Below are 22986 nucleotides of genomic sequence, written 5' to 3'. Positions count from 1 at the left end.
TTTATTCAAAAAATGTTATGTATGTGTGGGAAGGGAATAAGGACATGTCTACTGTGTGTTAGACATTGTGCTTAAACACTTTACAAATAGTATCTCATTTGATCATCACAACACCTCTGTGAAGTAGGTGCTGTTAGCCCTATTTTACAGTTGAGGAAACTGAGGCCAACAGGATTAGTAATTTTGCTGGGGTCACACAGGTGGTATCTGAGACTGGACGTGAACTTAGGTTTTCTTGTCTTTAGGCTCAACACTTCATCCGCTTGATCACCTAGCTGGCACCTTGAGTGAATGATGAATGATGAGGTCAGAAGCTGACTTCAGACAGTTAAGAAGAGAGTGAGAGGAAAGGAAGTAGAGGCATCAATTGTAGACAACTGTAGACTTCTCAGGGAGTTTAACCACAAAAGGTAGCATAAATATGGAATGATAGCCAGTGGGGACAGTCAAATCAAATGAAAGTTTTTATGAGACTGGGGAAGACATAGATATGTTTGTAGTCAGAAAAAGCCAGTAGACAGGGAGAGATAGAAGATAAATTGAGAGTGGGGTTGATAGAGGAGCAATCTGCTAGAGAAGATGGGATGGAATTGGATCACTTATTTAGAGTGATTTGGCAAGAAGGGCACAACCTTTTCTGAAAGGGGTGAAGGACGATATAGTAGCCGAAAGCATCTGGGTGATGTGAGATGAAGAGGGGAGAGAAGAAGGAGCTCTGGATGAATGGTCTCAACTTTTTCAAATATGAGGAATATGAAACATGCAATATGCCTCATTTCAGACGAGGTTTTCAGATGAGAGGGTAGGGAGCTGAGAGTCATAGGAAATGTGAGGAGCAATGGTGAGAGGCGTAGTGGGTTAGTTAAGTAGGTATAAAAGTATTGCCTCACTGCAGTGATGGCCCAGCTGAAATGAACAAATTTGTGGTTGACCCACCATGCAAAGTAGTAGTGAATTATTTATATGTAAATAATACTCAAGAATGTTGTATAGATGTGAAAGTAGACATATGGGTTGGTAGTGATGTTGTCTTGGTTGCTTCTTCTTGGTAATAATAAGGTCTAAGATTTTTTTCATTCCTTTGACATTTCCCCTTTCTTCAGATATCTTGAGACTCAGTTCTTCAGTGTCTTAAAAATTGTTATAGTTTGAGAATGGACCTCTGTGTTTGCTTTGTTGTCAGCTTTCCCATCTTTATTTCTTTCAGTGCCACTTCCATTTCCTCTGTAAGCATAGGTCACTGTGATGTTAGAGCCCAAATATAATTTATTCACTATCCTTGATGGTAAAAAATTTGTTTTAAAAATATTGAAGATCTTTTCTATCTTTCATTTGTTTGTTGTCCTGTGGTCAAAGGAATTTGCCCTTTTTAGCATCAGTGATTGAGTGAAGAGTCCACATTAAATAGGAGGGATTCTCTCAATTATGGTAAGGTTCTCCACATGCTTCTGTTTGCAGATGATATTTTACTGATTGCATCAAGCCTCAGGACATTGTAGAGCTTCCTAACTGAGATGCACAATCACTCAAAAACAGTTCAGCTATCTATGTAGGAAATTATCTATGTAGGAAAAGCCAAGCAGATGAAGAACGTTTGTTGTCCAGAATATGACATATTGAATTGACAACTATTAGAGCTCATGCATCAGTATACTGTAGCAAATGGAAAAAGAATTCAGAATTGAATAGAAAGGAGAAGGTGCATGGACTTTATTGCCTTTAGGAAATTGCAAATTATTTAATGACCTTAAATTTCTTTCTGAAACAAAGGCTCATTTCCTAAAGGATTGATATTGAGTATCATTCAAAAAGCAAAATAATGACAAAGGGCGTTAATGAGCAGTAACAGAATAAATGAGAAAGCATGGCGGAAAAGCATAGTAAAGGATGTTTGTACATACAAAATGTATGAACCAAAAAGATAAGCTAGTTCCGTGGTATAAAAATAAGGGATAACAAATGGAAAGCGCTTGTGCTTCATTGGTGTACTTGAATGTTCAGAGAAAACAAGGATGACCTCCTCCAGAACATTGGGTGGTTCACTTCTGGAAAACTTATGGGAGGCCATGGACAAGCTTTGCACAGCATAATTAGGCATGAATATGTTGTAATCTGTATTGTTAGAAAGAATACCCACAGTGATCAGATCACAAGTTCAGTTGTACTTCATTGTGCTTGGGGAGGGGGTAGGAGGGAGAGACAGAAGTCTTCCTTGTTTTTTATTGCCCCCTTTTGAAATTTCAGTTCTTCAGAGACTGTAGTGTTCTATGACTTATCACCAGAAGAATGTCGATTTTTTTCTTTTTGCTAGGCAACGGGGTTAAAGTGTCTTGCCCAGGTTCACCTAGCTGGTAAGTGTCAAGTGTCTGAGGCCAGATTTGAGCTCGGGTCCTCCTGACTCCAGGGCTGGTGCTCTATCCACTGCACCACCTAGCTGCCCCCAAGAATGTTGATACTTTAAAGAGAAAACTGAAGATAAAACCAACCCAAACTCAGAGAAAGTGACCAAGCCATAAATGAGTTTGTAAAGAAAAAAGAAAATGGGAGCAGAAAAATTTACAAATGAATTTTATCAAACATTTAAAAACCAACCATTATATCAAATAAACTTTTTTTTCAGTAATATAGAAAAGAGGCATCACAAGAAATTCCTTGAGGTAAATATGGCCCTGATGCCCAACCAGATAGAGAAAAACCTCTGAGGCTTCTTTTAATTCTGAGAATCTGTTACCTGCTTTGAAGAGATCAACTGAAATCAGCCCCTATCCTTGAAACAGTATAAGCCAAATTATCCGGGAATCTGGGCTGTGCAGTACAGGAATGGAGGCAGTCCAGGTAACACTGTGATAAGACTGGTTTTATTGGAGGTGCTCAGCGATAAAGAATTGCTAGAGATAGGAGGTAAAAGGATAGAGATGCAATTACAAAAAATAAAATAGGTAATTTGGATTGTATGATATTAGAAAGCTTTTGCACAAACATGCAGCTGAGAGAAGGAAAGTAATTAAATTGAAAAAAATAATCTTCATATCTAGTATCTATGATAAGGGTTTGATATCCAGAATATATAGAGAGCTGACAGAAATATAAAAAGAGACCAAAAGTCATTCCCCAATAGATAAGCGATCAAAGAATATGAACAAACAGTTCTTAAAAGAATTGCAAGCTATTTGCTATATGAAGGAATGCTCCAACTCTCTAATGAGAGAAATACTCATTAAAATACACCCACCAAATTGGCAAAGATGACAAAAGACAAGAATAGTCAATGTTGGAAGGGTTGTAATAAGACATACAATAATGCATTGTTGATGGAGCTGTGAGTTTATAGTACCATTTTGAAAATCATTTTGGAATTTTGCAAATAAAATGGATAAAATATCCATACCCTTTGATTCAGAAATTTTACTGCTAGGCATATTTCCTCAGGAGGTCATTGACAGAAAGGCTGTGTATACACATATTTGTAGTAGCAAAGAATTGGAAATGAAGTAGATGACCATCGGTTGAGAAATGGCTAAACAAACTAGTACATGAATGTAATGGAATATTACTGTGCTATAAGAAGGGACAAAATGTGATAGATATGAAGCATAGATTTATATAAATTGATGCAAAGGGAAGTAAATACAGCCAGGAAACACAATAACTACAACAATGTAAAAAGAAAAAAAATCACAAACTAAACCAAATGTTGCAAAAATATAATGATTGAGCTTAGCCCGAAAGAAGAGAGATGGGAAAATACCGCTTTCAACTCCTTTGCAGAAGTGGAGGTCCATGGATGTGGAGGTCTGTGGATGTGGAACATTGCATATAGTATCAACATTTTTAGATGTATTGATTAGTTTTGCTGAATTTTTCTCTCTTTTTTAAAAATAAGTTATGGTTGATGGCTCTCTGAGAGAGGGGAGAGGAAAGGATATCAAAGGAATATGCATATATATGTGTATATGTACACACATATGTTACATAAAAACAAAAAAATTAATAAAAATAAGAAAAAGAGCTGCTAGGGTCCTAGTTGCCTTTTTCTGAGTGAGTTCACATGGGTTTCCTGACTTCAAGTCCAGTACTCAAATCTATTGTGGTACATTGCCTGATTCTTGGGATTCATGTTTTGATGTATGTTTGAACCAGGTGGCTTCTAGCCTTTTCAATACTATTTCTATGATTTTAATTTTATTGCCCTTTTTGCTTTTATTGAATGTGCAAATGATTTTTGAATGTCGAAGAAGATGAAATAGAAATTTCGTTAATTTACTATTGAAAGTCAGTCTTTGGACATAAATGTTTTCAGATACTTGAAGGTCCCTCACCTAGAAGAGGGATTAAGCTTTCTGTTTCACCTCAGGATAAATCTAGGAGTCAACACTATGCAGCTCTAAGAAGAACTTCTAATAATTAGGGCTGCCCTGAGACGAATGGGCTACCCTGAGATGTAGTGAGCTTCCTTTAGCTAGAAGTCTTCACACAAAGGCCAGATGACTACTTCTCAGGGATTGTTTAGTTATGGGTTGGACCACATGAACTTTGAAGTCTATTCAGGATCCTATGATCTATAAAAGAGTCAGAACCCTCTCAGGGAATTAGACTGTTAAGCTTATGTGGGTCTCAGGGAAGGTCCTGATTCAGTATTCAGAAAGATTCTACTATGCAATTGGTTGCCTTTACCAAGGGGACAGGTGTGTAGAGAAGTGGACAGGGGGAGTTAAAAATACTTGTCAAGTTTTTTGAGTTAAAGGGTGGCTTAGGCAGTGGTTTGTCCTCTCAAATGTGAAAACATGAGGACTACTGTCTTTGAAAATTTTGGTTCCAAGTGGGCATATCAATTCTGCAGATATTTACAACTCTTACTCTCATTATTCATTTGCCTGCCTCTGATCTACCCAGACCAATCAACTATTTCCTTTCTCTAATTATTCTAGTTTTATTTTCATTTCTTTCCCACTATCCCCTATGCCCTTCATGCCTCTCCTCATGTGGCAAATTTCTTCAGTTATACTCTTTATGGAACTCTTGAAGTTTTACCTTCACAAAGCTTTTCTGAATTACAAACCACTCATTTTTGGTAAATAGTTTTTAATGGAACTTCAGATAAACAGAATTGATAAAATATGACATTGACTGATTTTGTAGACCTAAAGCCTTGAAATTAAATAATTTAAGGCTCTCATATGCTGTGCAACATAGGATTGTGAAAAGTACACTCTACTAGGAGTAAAAAGACCTGCATTTGAATCTTGGCTGTGCCACTTGCTGGCTGTGTAATCTTGAGCAAGTCTCTTTATTTGTCCTCTTTATGCCTCAGTTTTCCTTATCTGCCTAATGGAGACAATCATATTTATGCTGCATACCTTATAGGTTTATTTGTGAAAAAGTGCCTCATAAACTTTTCAGCACTATATAAATATAAGCTGTTATCATATTTTAGTAATTACCATCTACTTACAAAATCTTACGTTTTAGCCTGACATTATTAATGCATGACCAACAAAAAGAAAATAGGTGATCCAAGTTCTAAGAGCTGTGCATGTGTAGGTAAGGATTTCCAAATACGTAATGAACTCTCATGCTCATGGGGAACAACAGCTCAGTAGTACTGGTGAAACAGCTAAGAAGATACTACCTAATTGCAACAAAATTCAAAAGCACTGCTAAGTGCTTTGTAAATCTAAAGTGCTATGTAGATTTAATGAACAAGAGACACTTCTGGACAAGCACCTGACCCTACTGTGGCCCAGATCTGGGCTCACTCTAGAAGTTACATGTTCTATCTTGCATTTGTATCTTCTGTGTCTGAAATATAGTAAACAATACTTTATTGATCTCTCTTCTTCTCCTTCCCTCCCTCCTTCTTTCTATCTCTTTGCTCTTTCCCCCTTTCCCTTTTCTCTCTCCCTCTGACACCAGAGGTTGTTTTGGGGAACAGCAAACTCTCCTTGGGTACAAGGGGTACACTATGCCAGAATCCTTCCCAGGTTAGTCCTATGTCCCTCTAACGTACTGCAGCATAGAAAGTACTCATCTTCCTCAAGCAAAGATAACTTCAAGAGCATGCTATTCAGTTGCTGCAACATTTTAGGTACCACAAATTGACCATAAAGTCACTCATGGTTCTTCTTGTGCTGAACCTTTATGTACTGTACAGAAAAGAATGATCAGATACTGTTAGGAGGCATTGGTCCTCTGCTAAGCCTTGGGGCTCTACTCCCACTATCAGCTCATAGTGACTGGTATTGTTCATACTTAAGAGGCATTAAATGTGTGTATTTAGAGGAAGTTATTGGCACCAACACTATTGAACTATGGTTATTGGTTGCCATCGTTGGTGATTTTGCAATATAGAAGAATCTGCACAATACACAGGAAAGTGAATTTTCATCAAACAATGAAAAAAGTTCTGCACAGCACCTCTGACATTCAGAGAATGGGAGGGTGGGGGGCAGCGTTGAATACTCTAATAGTAGTATATGAGTTCAACTAGCAACCCCCCCACCTCCTTTACACCTAGAATTCATGGGGTTTGGAGACAAAAGTATCAAAGTGGTAGACCTATCCTATCAGTGAGATAGTAACTACAATTTTATTATGCCCACTCCCATGACGATAGGGTCCTGGATCTACCAGCTTCCAATGAAGGGGCAGCAGTCTTAGAAAATAAACTTCACCTCTAACTGAAAGGTGAGCCTGCTGCCAGGACATTTGGAGTAGCTGACTTCTTGCTCCAGAGTCAGCAGAAGGCACACATTAAGTAACATTGAGCTTGACTACCAAGGGTAAGTGTGACCATATATAATGGTGGCCATCAGACCTTTAGCTGGGGTCCACGAGAACTCCTGGCCAGGTTACTACTATTGCCAGTCCTATTGCCATAGCTTATAGAGTGTGGGTCTTCCTTCTTGGAAAGCAGTCATTCTTTCTGCCCTATTTTTCTTTGTCTCTGTATTATATATGATTCTTATAGGTACCTCTAGAGACCTCTGCCACTAGGAGATTCACTTATATGACAACTCCTGGTCATTTGTTGGCAAATAGAGAAAAAGGAGGACGCTTTTTGGCTTGGTGATCCAAGCCCTTTGCACAGGCGTAGAGGAGAACACATCGACAAGGATGCTGGCCCAGAAGGCTTGAGCTAGGCCTCAGAAAAGGACATTGTATTCAAGATAAGCCTCATTAGCATGGACCAGAGAAGCTAATTCACTTCTCCCATCCCCTTACTAAATAAACTACTTTGTGGTTTGGCTTAAAACTCTTCACAGTTTATCCGCCTCCATGGTGGCCCAGAGGATAGAATGCTGCTCTTTGAGTCAGGATGACCTAAATTTGAATCCTATATCAGACATTTAGTAGCTGTATGACCTGGGGCAGGTAAACTAAGCTTTCTGAGCCTCAGTAAAATGGGAGTATTAGCACCTACTTCACAAGATTGTTTAGAAGAATTATGTGAATTAAAATGTAAAGTGTTTTGTAAACCTTAAATGCTCTATAAATGCTAGCTATTATTATGATCTTATTAGCTTTCTTGCTGTTTCTCATACCTGATGCTCCATCTCCTATCCTTGCCTTTACATTGTCTGACCCCACCCTCCATGCCTGGAATAGACTATCTCCTCACCTCTTCAGATCCCAGGTTTCCTTCAAGACTTAGCTTAAGCATCCCCTACAGGTGTCTTGTCCTTACCCTCCCTTCTCTCATGGGAGTACCTTCTCCTCCAAGGTTATGTTGTATCTATTTTGTATATAGCTCTCTATGTACATAATGTTTTTCCTGTTAGAATGTAAGCTTCTTGAGGGCTTGGACTGTTTTGCTTTTGTCTTTGTATTTTCAGTAAAACATAGTGGCACAAAGTAGGTGCTTAATAAATACTTATTGGTTGATGAATTATGAGATAGAGCTGGCAGATTTTCACATTATTTGCCCTGTTGTGCATTGTGTGCTTTGCCCTTTTAAGGTGTACCTGAATCATTTACACAATGATGATGTATTTGTTTAATCTTAATGTTAACTACCTTTTAAAACTCACTTGTAATTGGGCCATTCACTGGGTACTATTTATGCTGAATTTTGATGCTTCATGCATAGAATGCTCTTAAGCCCTGTTTTTTTTCTAGGTTGTTGCAACTAGAACCATTAGCCCCAAACAGTGCTCATTTGTTCCTAGTTTGGCAAATATTCTAGTGATAGCTAAGTCATTATATATCTTAGTGGTCAGGGTTTCTGAAACACCAGGATTAATTCTATGGGTAGGAAATATACACAAATGTGGGAAAGGATTAGAAGTTAGGCTTCCACAACAGAACAAGGGAATTCTGAGAAGCACTTCCAAAATCTTGTGGATAGTCCCTCAACCAATCAAAAAGTGCCCCAAACATTCTGCAAACAACTAGTTCCTTAAGAAAGAGCCCTGGAGGCTAAACCAGTTGCAACCTGTCTAGGTCAAGGATGGGGCAAAGGCTTTTCTCCACTGTGCTTGCTTAATAAGCTTATTGAATATTAACTGACACACCCCACGGGTGGAGATAGTCGCCATTTTTGAACATGGGATGCATGAATTGGAGGAGCTAACATGACAAGGAAGAACATGGAGGAACATGGAATGGGCGGTTCAGGAAGAGTGGAACTCGGATGATCTGGTCCAGTCATGGCTCAGCAGGGAGGAGTATGAATTTTACTAACCATTTAAAAGTTGATTCTACCTCTGTGCCAGTGCACACGTGCCACTAGGGTGTGGTGTGCCCGCTTCTCGAGAGAAGCGTAATAAAGGCTTTCCTTCACACACTCCTGTAGTAGATCTTTGTTTCAGATTTTTCTAACAATGAGCAAGGTTAATATCTGTGTGTATGTGTCTATCTTTCTATATAGATACATACACCTATATGTATGACATGTATATTGTATATATGCACATACAACATATGCACATATATGTTGTAGGTGCATCACTGAATTTGGAGCATTGAATTTTAAGTCGTAAGATCTGAGTTCTTTTACCACCTGTAGGACCTTCCAAAGGAGGAGAGGGGCCAGGGAGAGCTGTCTAAACTAGATGGGGACGCAGGATTAGGGAGTGGTAGCAGTGGATGGGGTTTTCAGCTCCTTAACTGTAAGTACAACTATGAGGGAGAGAGGAGTTGGAGTTTGCTAGCTGTGAGATCTGGGAAGTATCATTTGACCAGAGCCTCACTGCAGGTATCAGTCTGTTTCCTCTCCAAACCCCAGGGAGTAGTAGATCCTTGACATTATGTTTGTAATATTTTAAAAAGTATAGTATGATATAATTAAGTGTAACTAAATAGAGGGAGTAATAATAATAACTGACATTCATATAATGCCTACTGTGTGCCAAGCACAGTGCTAAGTGCTTTGCAAATATCTCATTTCATCCTTACAACAACTCTGGGAGATAAGTGCTATTATTATCCCTGTTTTACAGATGATGAAACAGGCAAACGGGTTAAATGACTTGCTTAGGGTTGCAGAGGTAGAAAGTATCCGGGACCAGATTTGAACCCAGATCTTCCTGCCTCTAAGTCTGGCACTCTGTCTATTGTGCCACCTAGCTGCCTCTCACCACCTCCCTGACTCTACATATGGAGACTGAAATAAAAGTCACATTTCTTCATTAACTTTCTTTCAGACAGAAGCAGAAGATATGACTTCATTCTTGTTATCATGTACATCACTTGCAAAACAGGTTGAAGAAGCAGTTAAAGAAGAACAACAGGTATTTATCCTTTGTAGATTGCAAAGAATGAAAACATTTAAAATTTGCTTTAGAAAAATGTAGAATACAATGATCCATCTTCCATTGAACTACTGAGGTGACTTTTCTAAAGCATAATTCTGACCATGTCATCACCCTGTTCAATGAAGATCAGTGACTTCCTGTTACCTCTAGGCTCTAATTTAAACTCCTCTGTTTGGCATTAAAAGATCTTCATAACATGGTCCCTTCCCATTTGTCTAGTATTCTTCTACCAGAATCCCCTCCTCAAACTCTCCTATCCAGCTACACTCAAGCAAGTTACTCAAGCATGACCTTCCAGTCCCTGTTTTCGTGCATTTCCATGACTGGAATGCTCAGCCCTTTCTTAGGTTTTGGGGGTTCAAAATGTTTTGGGGAGGAGTACACAATAGCTAATGAAGATGTAAGAATGCAGGATAGGGTAGGTTGAGATGGCAGAAAAGCTGGTAGTCCAATTTGCATGGAGTAGAGACTATTCAAAGCAAGTTTAAGTCAGATAACACAGGAACCTAAATGCCAGAATGAGGAGTTTGTGTTTGTCCCATACTCAGTGGAGAGCCATCAGAGGTTTTTGAACAGGTAAGTGATATGGTTAAATGTTTATTGTTTGGAACATTATTTTGGCAGCTATATGAAGAATTAATTAGAGAGGAAAAGTACAATGTAGTAGAAAAAGTGCTAGATTTTGGTCCAGACTACCTGAGTTCTAATTCTAGCTTTTCATTGGATAGAACAGAGAACTTGGAGTCTGGAAGCCTGGAGTTACCAAATTTAGCCTCAGATCCTTATTGGCTTTGTGATACTGGGCCAGTCGCTTAACTCCTGACTGCCTCAGTTTTCTTATCTATAAAATGGTGATAATAATGGCACCTACCTTCTAGGCTTGTTATGAAAATCAAATAAGATAATATTTAGAAGTAATTTTGCAAATATTAAAGTGCTTTATAACAACTGTTAACTCTGAAAACTAGATGTAAAATCACATTTTCACAAGGTAGCTTTTCACCTAACAGAGAAATGCTATAGACTTGAAATAAATACATATCATATATTTTGCACTTTGAAGGTTGGTGTTATAATCATATTTATTGACCATATGCTTTTATTTTCCAGATATTAGAATCTCTTTTTAAGGTAATTACCCAAATTGTTGCTGGCATTTACAAAACTTGTACAAAACATTTATATAACTATATTTGTAAAAAAAAATCCACAAAGGTAAGGATATAAATTTGGATTATATATGAATGAATAGCTAAACAAGTATTTAGTACCTACTGTGTACCTCCTGGCGGTAGGCAGGCACTGGGGATAGAAATTAAAACATGATACTGTCCTTGCCTTCAAAGAAGTTGTATTTTAATAGAGGGATACAGTGCAAGGTACAATAGAATTGGGAACCAAAAGAAGTATTTTGGCCTGAGGAATTACAGAGATTGTGAGTGAAACCATGATAGTCAATTTTCATGCCCTTCCTACTTGCAGTGATAGCATCCATTTGATTGCTATGTGTAGTGCTATATGGAGAGGTGCAGAAGGAGTAGGGGTAGAAGGTTAGTGCAGTAGAACATATAATAAAATGCTTCTGCTGAGTAGACCCTTTTCTGACTAGACGGGTAAGAGTGACTGAGGACAGCTCGATATAGTGTGGATTAAGTCACTCCCCTGTGGAATAATTCTGCCATGGTGGGGTAGGGGGAACTTGATTTCTGGAGGTCTGGACCAGGAGAGTTGTTGTTCCTGGTGGGAAGGCTCTTACAACAAAAAGGAGATTATCAAACTTTTCTCTGTATATATGTATAGGAAAGAAGATTATCAAATTTTTATATTTATATATATATATATCTTTACTCATCTTGATATTTTGTTTCAAGACAGAATTTTAACATGTTAGTAATTAATTCTTTTTTTCCCTTAAAGTGGTTTCAAAAAGAGGTCTATCATGTAGAAGAGGTAAATATAATAACTTTAAATAATTAAGATGATATTTGGTCTAACTTTGAACACTAAAAAACCTGGGTATAATGGAGAGCCTTAACCAAATTTATTATAATCAGTTAACATTTTTTGAATACTTTTTGGTCATATGTTACTGTTGCATAGTAACATTTTTTAAAAACTTTGAGTGGATTTTCTGCTGTGGAAGCATTCACTAACAAGACATGTTCCTCCTTTCATCTATGCATATTAATTAGCAATGTGAACAATATTTCCTACCATACTTCCTTCCCAATATTTTTGAGATATTTGTAGAAAAGAAATTTAATGTTTATCTCTAATTGTATATGTACCATAGAAGAGCCCATTTATTAATAAAAGCTTTTTTAATAGTCAAATGTTATAGAGAAAATACTTTTAAAAACTGGGAAACATTTAAAAAAAGTTTCTCTCCCTTGGCCCCTGGCCCCTGTGGGATCAGAGAGAAAATAAATTATTACAAAACATAGATAGGACACTGTTTACTCATTTCCTCTAGGCACTTGCAGTCCAGTTCGGTAAAATATTTCATGTAGTTAAAGATGAAATAACAAATAAATATATTTGAGATATATAATTTAAATGTTCTTAGTAGGTTGTTAATTCTTCTGAGAGTGAGCGTTCAGCTCTGTAAGGTAGAAAGGGATATATGTGAGAGATGCTGTGAAGGTAAAAATGACAAGATTTGGTAACTGATTGGGTATGTAAGGTGAGTGAGAGTGAGGAGCTGAGAATGGTAATGAGGATATAAACCTCAGTGACTGGGAGGCTGCCCTCAACAATAATAGGGAAAATCAGAAAAGGAGAGATTGGGAGTTAGGGGAAGAGAAAATAATTCTGTAATTGACATGTTGAGTTTGAGATGCCTTTTGGACATCCAGTTCAAATGTCCGATGGGCATCTGTTGATGCAGGAGTTGGAGAGAGAAACTAGGGCTATATATATAGATCTGGGAATCATATATTTAGAGATCCAATTCAATCTATGAGAGCCAATGATATCAAGTGAGAGAGCAGAGGGCTACCCAAGAAGAGGACCAAGGACAGAACCTTGGGCAGCATCCACAATTAGTGGGGAGAACTTGGATGAAGACCCAGAAAAGAAGCCCAAGAAGGAACAGTTGTACACACAGTCTGTGTTTTCTATTAATTCCATCAACTTCTTGGCTCGTCCTTCATAATCTGTTGACTACAGCCACATCCATGCCAGATGAGTATGAGAACCAGAAGAGAGCAATATCATGGTAAAAACAAAAAAGAAGAGAGTGTCCAGGAGGGGAGACAGCCAACATTGTCACATACTCCAGAGAAGTCAGGTTGGGTGAGGCCTGAGAAAAGGTCACAAGATGAAGAAATTATTGATAATTTTGGAGAGGGCAGTTTTGCCTGAATGATGAGGTCAGAAGCCCGATTGCAGAGGATTTAGAAGAGAATGAAAGGAGAGTGTCTAGAAGCATCAAGTTCAGATAACTTTTTCATTCTTTTTAAAAGAAATTATTTGTTTTTATTCTGAACTTAACAAATTTCAAATAAAATGAGTGTTTCCACATACAGATTAGAACAGAAAAAAAGGTTTGTGTATGAATCTGAAAATCTGTTTTATGAACATCTTGCTTTTTCTTTTAAATGTAAAATAAATTCAACGTGGAAATTTTAAAGCTGTCCAGCTTTTCTTTGATCTATTTTCCAGGTCAGTTGTTTTTGATAATTTGATACCTATCTTACATGGTCTTCTATTCTTTTAGTCTTTCAATTTTATTCAAGTATTTCTTGTTGTCTTGTGGAACCACTGAATTCTATTTACTTTGTTCTCTTTTTAGTGAAGTCCACTATTGGGCGAGGTTTTCCAGTTTTTGTTTTAACCTACTTATTCTTCTTCCATTTTTTTTGAGTTCCAATTTTTTAATCTCTTCATTTTATCCAGTCATTCTTGGAATCCTTATGGCCAAGCCATCCATTTTTCTGTGAGTCTTCTTATCCTTGCTGTGGGATGACTCTCGTGGACTTCTGTTAACCCCTAGTATTTCTCATTGCATTTGGGATTTTCTTATATTTGCCTGTATTTCCAGCCTCAGTTTTGGGGTTGGGACTTTGGCACAGCTCTATTCCTCTCCTGCACCTCTCCCCCTATTCTTGGGTAGAGTAGGAAGGCAATACTTGGTTCTGCCCCCCTGTAATTTGAATGTCACTACCAGACATTATGGATGGAATGAATGGGATCATGCCTTGATCCCTGGTTTCTGCCTCTACTTCTGGTAGCCCATTATAGTTGTTGGCTTCAGCCCTTCTCCGTTTCCTTTTTCTTACACAGTCTCTAACTGGGAGTCAGTACTGTTTCTTACCGTGATCCTGAGAGACTCTAATCATTTGTAGGGATTGTCCTGGCCTCAGGCCAGCATACGTGGGAAGTTGTTGAGTTGTGGCCCTATCTCTAGCTTTGAGTTCTCTAAGGCATATCTTGCCTTGACTTGTGGATGCTGTCTCCCTGCCCACTACTTCTTTGAGATTCCACAGGCCTCAACTCCTGATAATTGCACATAAACCATGCTCTTTCAGAGCACCCCAGGCTTTGACCCTGCAGGTGAGGTTCCAGCTCTCTTGTTGAGTTCTGCACACAGCCCCCATAGGGATTGGGTGAAATGAGGTGCCTCTATGACCTTAGCTTGCAGGTGCTTTTGCCTTTCCTATTGCATCCTCTCTTGGAGTGCTTGCAAGCTGTTGGCCATCCTCGTGCAGTCCTGGGTTGGATGGAAGATGCTGCTGTATTTCTTTTATCCTTTTGATTGCTTTTAAATATTTGCTGGAGAATATGTGAGAGAATTGGGTTCCTCTTAACCTTTCACTTGGTAATTTTAAGCAGAAATTTTGGTAGCAAAAATGCTAAGTTAAAAATAATTTGAAACTTGAAATTTTTAATTTGAAATGCTTACCTCTATTATGATTAACTTTTCATTTGTTTTTCATGTATTCTCAACTGCTTCTTGAGGCAGAAGACCTTCTTGTTGCCATGTATCTTCTAACACATTGCTGTCCACATGGTGTTCAGCACAAAACTGACTGAATCAATTTCATCCACTTTTCCCTCCGTTTCTAGCTATATAATAGAAAATGCATGACTCATGGAAGAGTCTGGTAGCTTCCTCTTTCTTTTCCTGAAAAACTGCAAAGCACGGGTTACATCTTAGGCTGTGAGGCAAATGATGGTCAACAAATCTGGGCTGGGGTTCTCCAGCCCTGCTCTGTTGGTCTGCCCTCTAGCACTCCTTATTAGCTTTTTGGAATGATGAGTGTCAGATGGATATGGGATGATTTGGCATAACCCAAGGCATGTGATTACTTTCAGTGGCTTATATACAGGCTATATACAGGCTATCTAGCTTTAGGTTGCCAGAGTGAAGAGATTCTCAAAAAGAATTCTGGGTAAGTGAATTTATTATCACTTACCAATACTTTAAGTTGCATTTCATTATTACTATTACATTAGTTATGTAAATATTGTTAGGAAAATATATAGTATAGAAACTAAAGCTTGAGTTAGCACTCATTTGATCTTATTGTCATTTTCCTTTTTAAAATGTCTAATAATAATCTTAGTTTTAAACTTAGTAGCAGCTCTTGTTGCACATTTGCTTATGAGTTTATAAAATATTACTTTACCATTTGGCTATCACTACAGGTAAGAATAGTATTCCAAGAATACTTTTGTTATGGTTAATAAAATATTTGGGGGGAGAGCCCCAGGTGTAGTAACTTTAAAATATCTGATTGAAATTTTATTATTTTAGTTAGTAAAAGAACAAAATGTTTCAGACTGGGAGCTTCCTTTGCCAAACAAAGCAGTATCTTCAAGTATTTCCCAAGTGATAGAACGTTTGCAAAAACTTGAACAATTAAGGAATCGCCTTAGTACGGTGCCAACGGCCACCAGAAGAGCTGTAGCTGTGAAACATAAGCTGTAAGTGAATTGTAAATATCATTACATTACGACCATGAAGAGGAGAGATGCAATTAGTACTGCATTTGGGAAAGAGTTGTAGACACTTTTGACAGTGAATCTGCAGGTCAATTAGATCAACTGGAACACATGATCAGCTTGCCATATCTTCTCTATCTACTCAGAGTTGCTTCTATGTGAAACTTTCGGAACTTGACTATGCCTCCCTCCTCAAGATCTATCCCCTAACTCTCATTGCTTAGTTTTTCCACTCTTGTTTCTGGGCTGTAAGAGTTGATAGGAAGTAGTCACATAACTATATTGATGGGTTTCACCACACATTTGTACCATCTAAGCTCGTGGGGGCTTTCACTCTCCTCTTTTTTTAGTCATCTCATTTGTTCAGCAAGTATTTATTGAGTGCCTATAATGTATAAGATGCTCTGGATGATATAAATAGGAATAAGATGCAGATCCATCATTTACGGAGCTTACTACTTTAGTAGGATAGGTAAGACATATACATATTTGAATCCTGTCTCTGTGCCCATGGGCCACTATTACCCCCTCTGGATCTGTTTCTTCATTTGTAAAATGAAGGGATTGGGTTAAATGATCTGCAAGGTCCTCCCCATCTCTCTTTACTATACTATAAATAATCACAACACCAGGTAGAGTGTGCCAATGCAGGCCCAAAAGAGGTGCAAAAAACCCAGTTAGTGTTTAGAGGAGGCAGAGACTGTTTCTGTTTGGGAGATGGAGCTGGAGTGAAGAGGGAGGATTAGAGAAGGCACCTCCAAGGAGATGGCTTTGAAAATGGAGTTGCTAACTAAATTCCCTGCAGTGATTGTTCTTTAACTTTTTCAACTCTACTTATGACCCTCATCCCACCCTCACCTTATGTCCTCCTTTAACGAGATGGCGTCATTGTCTTTCCTTGAACATCATCCCTTGAGAGAGGAGACAAGAAAGCCTCAGAACCATACTCTTAGATAAAAGTTTAAGTTGCCTAGGGCTGGTTTTCAACAAAAATTGTCACTCCTAGCAATTTGACTATTCAGAAAAGTTACTCAGCTCTTTCTAGCTATTCATTGATAGATACAGACTCATACCTGAATTCGAGATCCCAAAGACTAAAGGATGGTATTCCCTAGATCACACAGTTCTTTGAGCATCTTGACCATGACATTTCAATTTTTTCCCCCTATAGCAGCCCCTCTTAACAGTACTGAGAGAGATGACCAGGACATATCACTAACTTCAGGAGCCCATATGCTGGATTTTTCTTATTGGCTCTGGCTGTCTCCAGTGGAGAGTGGCTGCTACTGAGACTGTGCTTCAGCTGTGCCACTGGCATGGTAACTCTCTGCTGTGTTCCTGAATCTTCACATCTTAAGTCTGTCTACATTGACAGTCCACTTCACTGTGAACATGTGGAGAAATCAGCTTCCATTGGGTGTCACTGAATATTTACTTCCTCTCTAGTCATGAGCTTGTCATCACGCTGCTAACATACATCTTACCTTACTGAAGCTCAAGCTGTCTTTTCATCTATCAGTTCCTCCTCTTTCTGTTTCAAAGGAAGATGTATCCTTACTTATCAAGGCTAGTACCTCAATTTGTACCCTTGATTCTATAACTTTCTGCCTCCAAGAACTAGTTTCATCAGTTATCTCCTTCTACTTTTCGCAGTTTCAGTCCCTTGTTCTCCCCTGGCTCTTTACCCTTTGGCTTACAAACATTTTCAGATCTCTGCTAGTTTAAAAGAAACCTTTACTTGATCCTACTATATCATTCTGCCCCTTTCTTTGCTTTTACCACCATTTTTTTTGAACGAGTAATCTAGGGCAGCTAGGTGGTACAGTGGGTAGAGCTCTGGCCTTGGAATCAGGGGGACCTGAGTTCAAATGTGACCTCAGACACATGACACTTACGAGCTGTGTGACTCTGGGCAAATCACTTAACCCCAATTGCCTCATCAAAAGGCAAAAATGTACCTGATGTTCATGCCTTGTTTAGCTCTCACTTCAATTTGATAGCTTTTTTTCACTCCTTATCCTCCTTGTCCTTTCTGCAGATTTCGACACTGTTGATCATTCCTATCTATTGGATATTCTCTTCTTTAGAATTCATGGCACTCTTTCATCCTGGTTCTTCTCCTATGTGACTCCTTCTTTGTCTTCTTTTCTCTTTCATAATTCATCTCCTGGCTCTCCCTCCCAATCTCCTTTAAGTGTGAGTTTGCTTATAACATAGTAGATATTCACTAAATGTCTTCTGAATTGATGTTAAGGAAACAAGAGAATTTGCCTATGTTCTTCAGACACATTCCTGATAACTTTTCTGTACAGTCCTCTTTAAGTATTCTGTCTGGCTTAACTTTGTTAAAACTCTTGACTTCTGAGATTCTTTCCCTTAAAGTGTTATTTAGGCTTTGTGTTTTAATTTCTTGTTGTCTTTTAAGTGCTTGCCCCAGCAGTGTCCTTTTCCTTTCTTTTTGACCTCTACCTATTGTTTTCATGTTCACTCTTACTTGTTCCATCTAGTTTGGCACTTAGCCATGTACTTCTCATTGTTATTAACTTTCCTTGTATATATTTTGCTTTCCTAGTGAGATAATAAGTTCTTTCTGAGGGTAGGAACTATGTACCTTTTTGGTATTCCCCACAGTTCCCAAAAGAAGACTGTACAAATAGTTTCTGCTCAATAAATATTAATTGAATAAATGAATGAATTATTAAATGGTTAGTAATATGTTCTTTTCCTGTTCTGTTTCTTCTCTGTCCATCTCTTGATTGGTTATTTATCCATTTAGAATATACTTTTATAAGCAACTACATTACATCAAACTTACATAAAACATTTCATTTCCACAGCCAAATAATCTATATACACCTAGGAAGGGAGGCTACATATTATAGACTTCCCTCTCAGTAGAAGTTATGAAGGAATGAGAAAAAAAAAAGACATAATAGGTAGAGCAAAATCAGTCAATAGATAGCTAGATAAGATTTTCTTGATTCTTATTGGCTGGCAACCTCAAACTCCTCTTTCCCATTAACTTACAAAGAACTAGGGGCAAAAGGAGAAAAAAGCTTGGGTTGCCTGCATATTCGAATCCTTGATTCATAATATATGAAATTGCCAAGATTTGGTTAATTAAATTTTGAGTTTTAATTTTGTTTTTTAAGTGTTAATGAAATTATTCCTTGACAAAAAGTTTTCTTTTCCTATTGACTTCACATTTGCTGTTATTTATTTTGTTTAGATTCTTGTTTTTGACTCACAGTTTGGATTGGCCATTTGGCTTTATAGATTTACCCAGCTTTACTTGTTTCTCATTTGATTATTCTTTTAAAAAATTACTAACAGAATTCTCATAAAACATTGTGATTTTTCTTATTTTTGTAATCAGATACCCATAGCATTTCTTAGACTGAACAGCAAGCACAGTTAAATGTAACTTCAACTCTTTAATATTTATGTATTAAATTAGGTTTCATTGTGGTAAACTTTGACAGGGACAACCAATCAGAAACAGCCCATATTTATGAAGATGTAAAGAAGATGATTGAAGGTGATGGTTTTTTTCATTAATATTGCTTTTAAAACATTTTGGATGTTAACTTACAGTAAAAATCATTAGTAAAAATATTACTAAAATTATCTAATATGGATTTCTTTTTGTATGATAAGTAGATATTTTTATATAAAATTAGAGTGATAAATTACTGTATAACTTTGTAAAAATAATTACAAACCCAAATTTATATACTTACAAAATATTAAAGGTGGAGATTTATTTAATTTATTAAACAGTAGAGAAGCATGAATTTTCCTCTGTAATATCTCTGATTGTAAAATTTATTCCTGATCTACCTTAATCAAATTCTACTACAACTTTAAGTGAGATTGCCTCTTAAATTCCCTACTAGAACCAGTCTCAAACCTAAGAGATCCTTTGACAGTAGACTAGGATGCCATGACAAATTGCACTCACTAAATCACATAACAGATTTCACCTTGAAAACAATTTTAAGTTGATTGAACCCATACTTCACTACTTTAGGAATAAGTGATTTCAGGGGTATGGACACCATATCCACCAATTCTGATTGTTACCTTTCTGTGCCTCAGTAGAACATCTTTGTGAGTTGTTATGGCCAAAATTTTATCATCCTGTGATCAACCTTGGGATGAGTCTTTCTGAACTTAGGTAGGCTGGTCTTCACATGACAAACATAGCCCATGTTGAACACATAGAAATAACATATGCATTGATCACTTTGGAAATATTTTAGCTTCAACCAAATATGTGAATCTTTTCTAATAATGACTTTGAAAGGAGAATTTTAGTTTTAATATAAAATCCCAATCACATATTCACAGACAAAAATAGATGAAAGGGTGGCTGCCAACACCCCAGTACAGCTGCCTACCATTTAGTGGAAAGAAGTGAGCTCACTATCCCTTTGACTTTATGATTGAATAGGCAGAGCTACCTCTTTGATGATGCTGGGTCCCTGTACGTTTTATAGCCTTACCTCCCAGTTCACTTAACTCTTTGGTCCTCAACTGTTCATTTGTTCTTGTCCTATGTATTCTATTCCTGCTCTGTTTTTATGAATACTATCTTATGCAGAAAAGCCTGTTTACCTCTGCAACCTTTGGAAATTGTTTTGAATAACCTCGGACTGATCTCTTTTCTGCATATTTGACAATTGTTTTGCTCATGCCTCAGAACAGTTGTTAATCATGAGTGTGGATCTAGGGTTTGTGTACTGAAAACTTAGGCCTGAACTATTCATACTCCCATCTAGTTAAAAACACCAGGAAGTTTAAACACAACAGAATTTTTTTTAAAAGCCTGTAATGTCTATTAACTCACTGCCTTGTGTGGCATGCTCTTCTCCTTATTGCTGGTTTTGGGCCACCCAGATAGTAAAAGATAAAGTAGACTTTTTAGCTACCTGGTCCCAAGAAAGCCTTTGCTATGCTATAATCCTTATGTCAGAGGTTCCCTTTTCGTACTGGCTCATGGCTGGCATCCAGACAAACTAGGAACTTACTATCTGACACAAGCTAAGGAAAGTGTTGTGAATACACAGGGAACTCACCAAGTTGCTTATGCTTTAAAAAGATATGGGCAGAGGATGGAAGCAAAGGCATGGAATAGCAGATGAATAAAAAAGTGGCGCAATACTGTAAGAATAATGATGAGAGGCTCAGAATAAGGTTAGCAAAGAAAATTTTTAAATATTGGGAAAAGAGGACCAAGAAGAGACAAGATTGATGCTTGGGGTGAATGAGATATTGGTAACTGATAACAGAAGAAATAATACTGTTCAGTTTTATTTTTGCTTCCATTTTATCTGCCAAAAAGAAAGTCTTTTTGACTGGAAAATATGGAACAGAGTTGGCAATATGGAGCCGATGCTCAAGAAAATTAGGAAGACAGAGCATATAGCTACCACTTACAAGTTTAAGGTATTAGGCTCACATGAACAGATATGCCAGAGTTGTGAAAGAACTGACAAATATAATTACTAAAACTGCTATCAATGATCTCTTAAAGATCATGACAAGTGGAAAACAAACCTCAGTGTTTGAAAAGGGCAAAAAAGGATGAGGCTGGAGTTTATAAGCCAATGAGTTTGATATCAAATCCTGGCCCACATCTGAAACATATTAGGAAAAGGATGGTTAGAGAACATCAATGCAACTCATGACCTAGCCCTCTCCTTCTCCCTCCCAGGGACTTAGGTCTAGGGAGCCCTCAATAGCACAGACCACAGAAGGCAATTTGATCACCCCCTTACTTCACGCATTCTAATGGCTCCTTATTACCTCCTGGACAAGTTATAGACTCCACTGCTTGGCAATTAAATCTCTTCACAAACTGGCCCCTTCCTACCTCTTCAGTTTTATTATAGATTACTCTTCTGCATATGCTCTTTGGTTCAGCCAAATTGTATATTTGCTGTTATCACATACAACAGTCTTCCTCCTGCCTCAGAATTTTTACAATCCCTGGTTTCCTTCAAAATTAGTTCAAATGTTATCTTCTTTATGTATCTGTTCTTGGTCCTCCCCTAGCTGCTATTACCTTCCTCCAAAGTAATCTTGTGTCTGTATTTGTGTTTTGTATGTACTTGGGTTTTTGTATGTATAAATGTGTGCAGCTTGATATTAGAACCAATTTCCCTGCAAGTAAAGAATAAGGTCTGGGATAGCTACATATACTTCTGGGAATCATAGTTCAGGTGGAGAGTTAGTGTCCTCTTGTCTGGGAGAAATTTTATCATGAGGTGAGAGTTGGAATTGGAATTGAAAGCAGGAGAGTGTCTTTTTTCCAGTTGTGTTAACAGAATACTAAGCAGTTTGTCTGGTGGTCCCATTAGCAATTTTGGCCAGGAGCAGAGAGGTGGGACATGATTGCAGTGGGATTGGAGAAGTGGACCAAGCTCAATCCATATAGACACTGATTGCATCTTGCCTGTGGGAGCTCTAATGAGAGAAGCCATTTCTGATTCCTGGAGATGGCAAGTCTTTCATGCTTGCCTTTGGTACTTTTTGCAAAGAAGTTAATGATAGTAATTGCTATGGGAGAGTTGTGAAAGACTTAATCCCTCCTGATTTCTTTGCCTGCAAATGTAGGCATTCCCTCTAAGGCTTCATTTTCCCTTTGTTCTTTGAGTTATTTTAAATTTCTGATTTCATAGTGTTTCCTTTTCTAATTTAACCTGACATAAAACTATCATCATAAATGTTATGTTATATGTATCTATTAGTGATTTAAAACGGAAGGGGCTACAAGGGAGGAGATCGTCGATGGCTGGGACTGATACATAGAAAGCGGGATAGAGGTTCCATCCCTCTGTCTAAAATGGTAGAGTTTGTTTTCCTAACTAAAGGCTCCAAGCAAAAGAGAGAACCTCAATAATTTTTGATTTATAAATTTTGGTAAATTCTCTAAAAGGCAGAATTTAACTTTACCTGGGATTTTCTGTCTTAAGGCTAAAGTCTCATACTAGTTTGCCACGGTTTTCTGGTAAGGCATGTGAATGTATGTGTGTGTGTGTGTGTGTGTGTGTGTGTGTGTGTGTGTGTGTTGTGTGTGTGTGTGTGTTTGTACTGTGTAATTTTCTTCCCATTATTTTCTTCTTAAGCAGGCTCAGGAGAGAGGGATGACAGAGACTGAGAAGTCCTCCCTTCCCACCTTTTGGTAGGAAAAAGGGTTTGAGAGGAGTGACCCCACTCCAAATTCCAAACATCAGTTACTCTGTCACTTATATAGTAGATATTGCTGGACAGTGCCCTCTGCTGG

General features: G+C 37.8%; 1 protein-coding gene across 1 annotated transcript in view; it reads left to right on the top strand.

Annotated features, from left to right (window-relative positions):
- CCDC7 (coiled-coil domain containing 7) overlaps positions 1-22986 on the top strand; it is a 120944-nt gene that overhangs the window by 25026 nt on the left and 72932 nt on the right. Inside the window, exons 4-8 of the mRNA XM_027841566.1 lie at positions 9642-9728; positions 10863-10883; positions 11670-11702; positions 15511-15680; positions 19181-19236. Of these exons, the coding sequence (XP_027697367.1) occupies positions 9642-9728; positions 10863-10883; positions 11670-11702; positions 15511-15680; positions 19181-19236 (367 nt within the window). The remainder of the gene's footprint in view (positions 1-9641; positions 9729-10862; positions 10884-11669; positions 11703-15510; positions 15681-19180; positions 19237-22986) is intronic.

This window comes from Vombatus ursinus, unplaced genomic scaffold (assembly GCF_900497805.2).
Source record: "Vombatus ursinus unplaced genomic scaffold, bare-nosed wombat genome assembly UNPS02014861.1, whole genome shotgun sequence".
In the NCBI taxonomy this organism is placed as follows: Eukaryota; Metazoa; Chordata; class Mammalia; order Diprotodontia; family Vombatidae; genus Vombatus; species Vombatus ursinus.
Note: the sequence above shows the minus strand (reverse complement) of the source record. Positions and strands in the feature narration are given on the sequence as shown.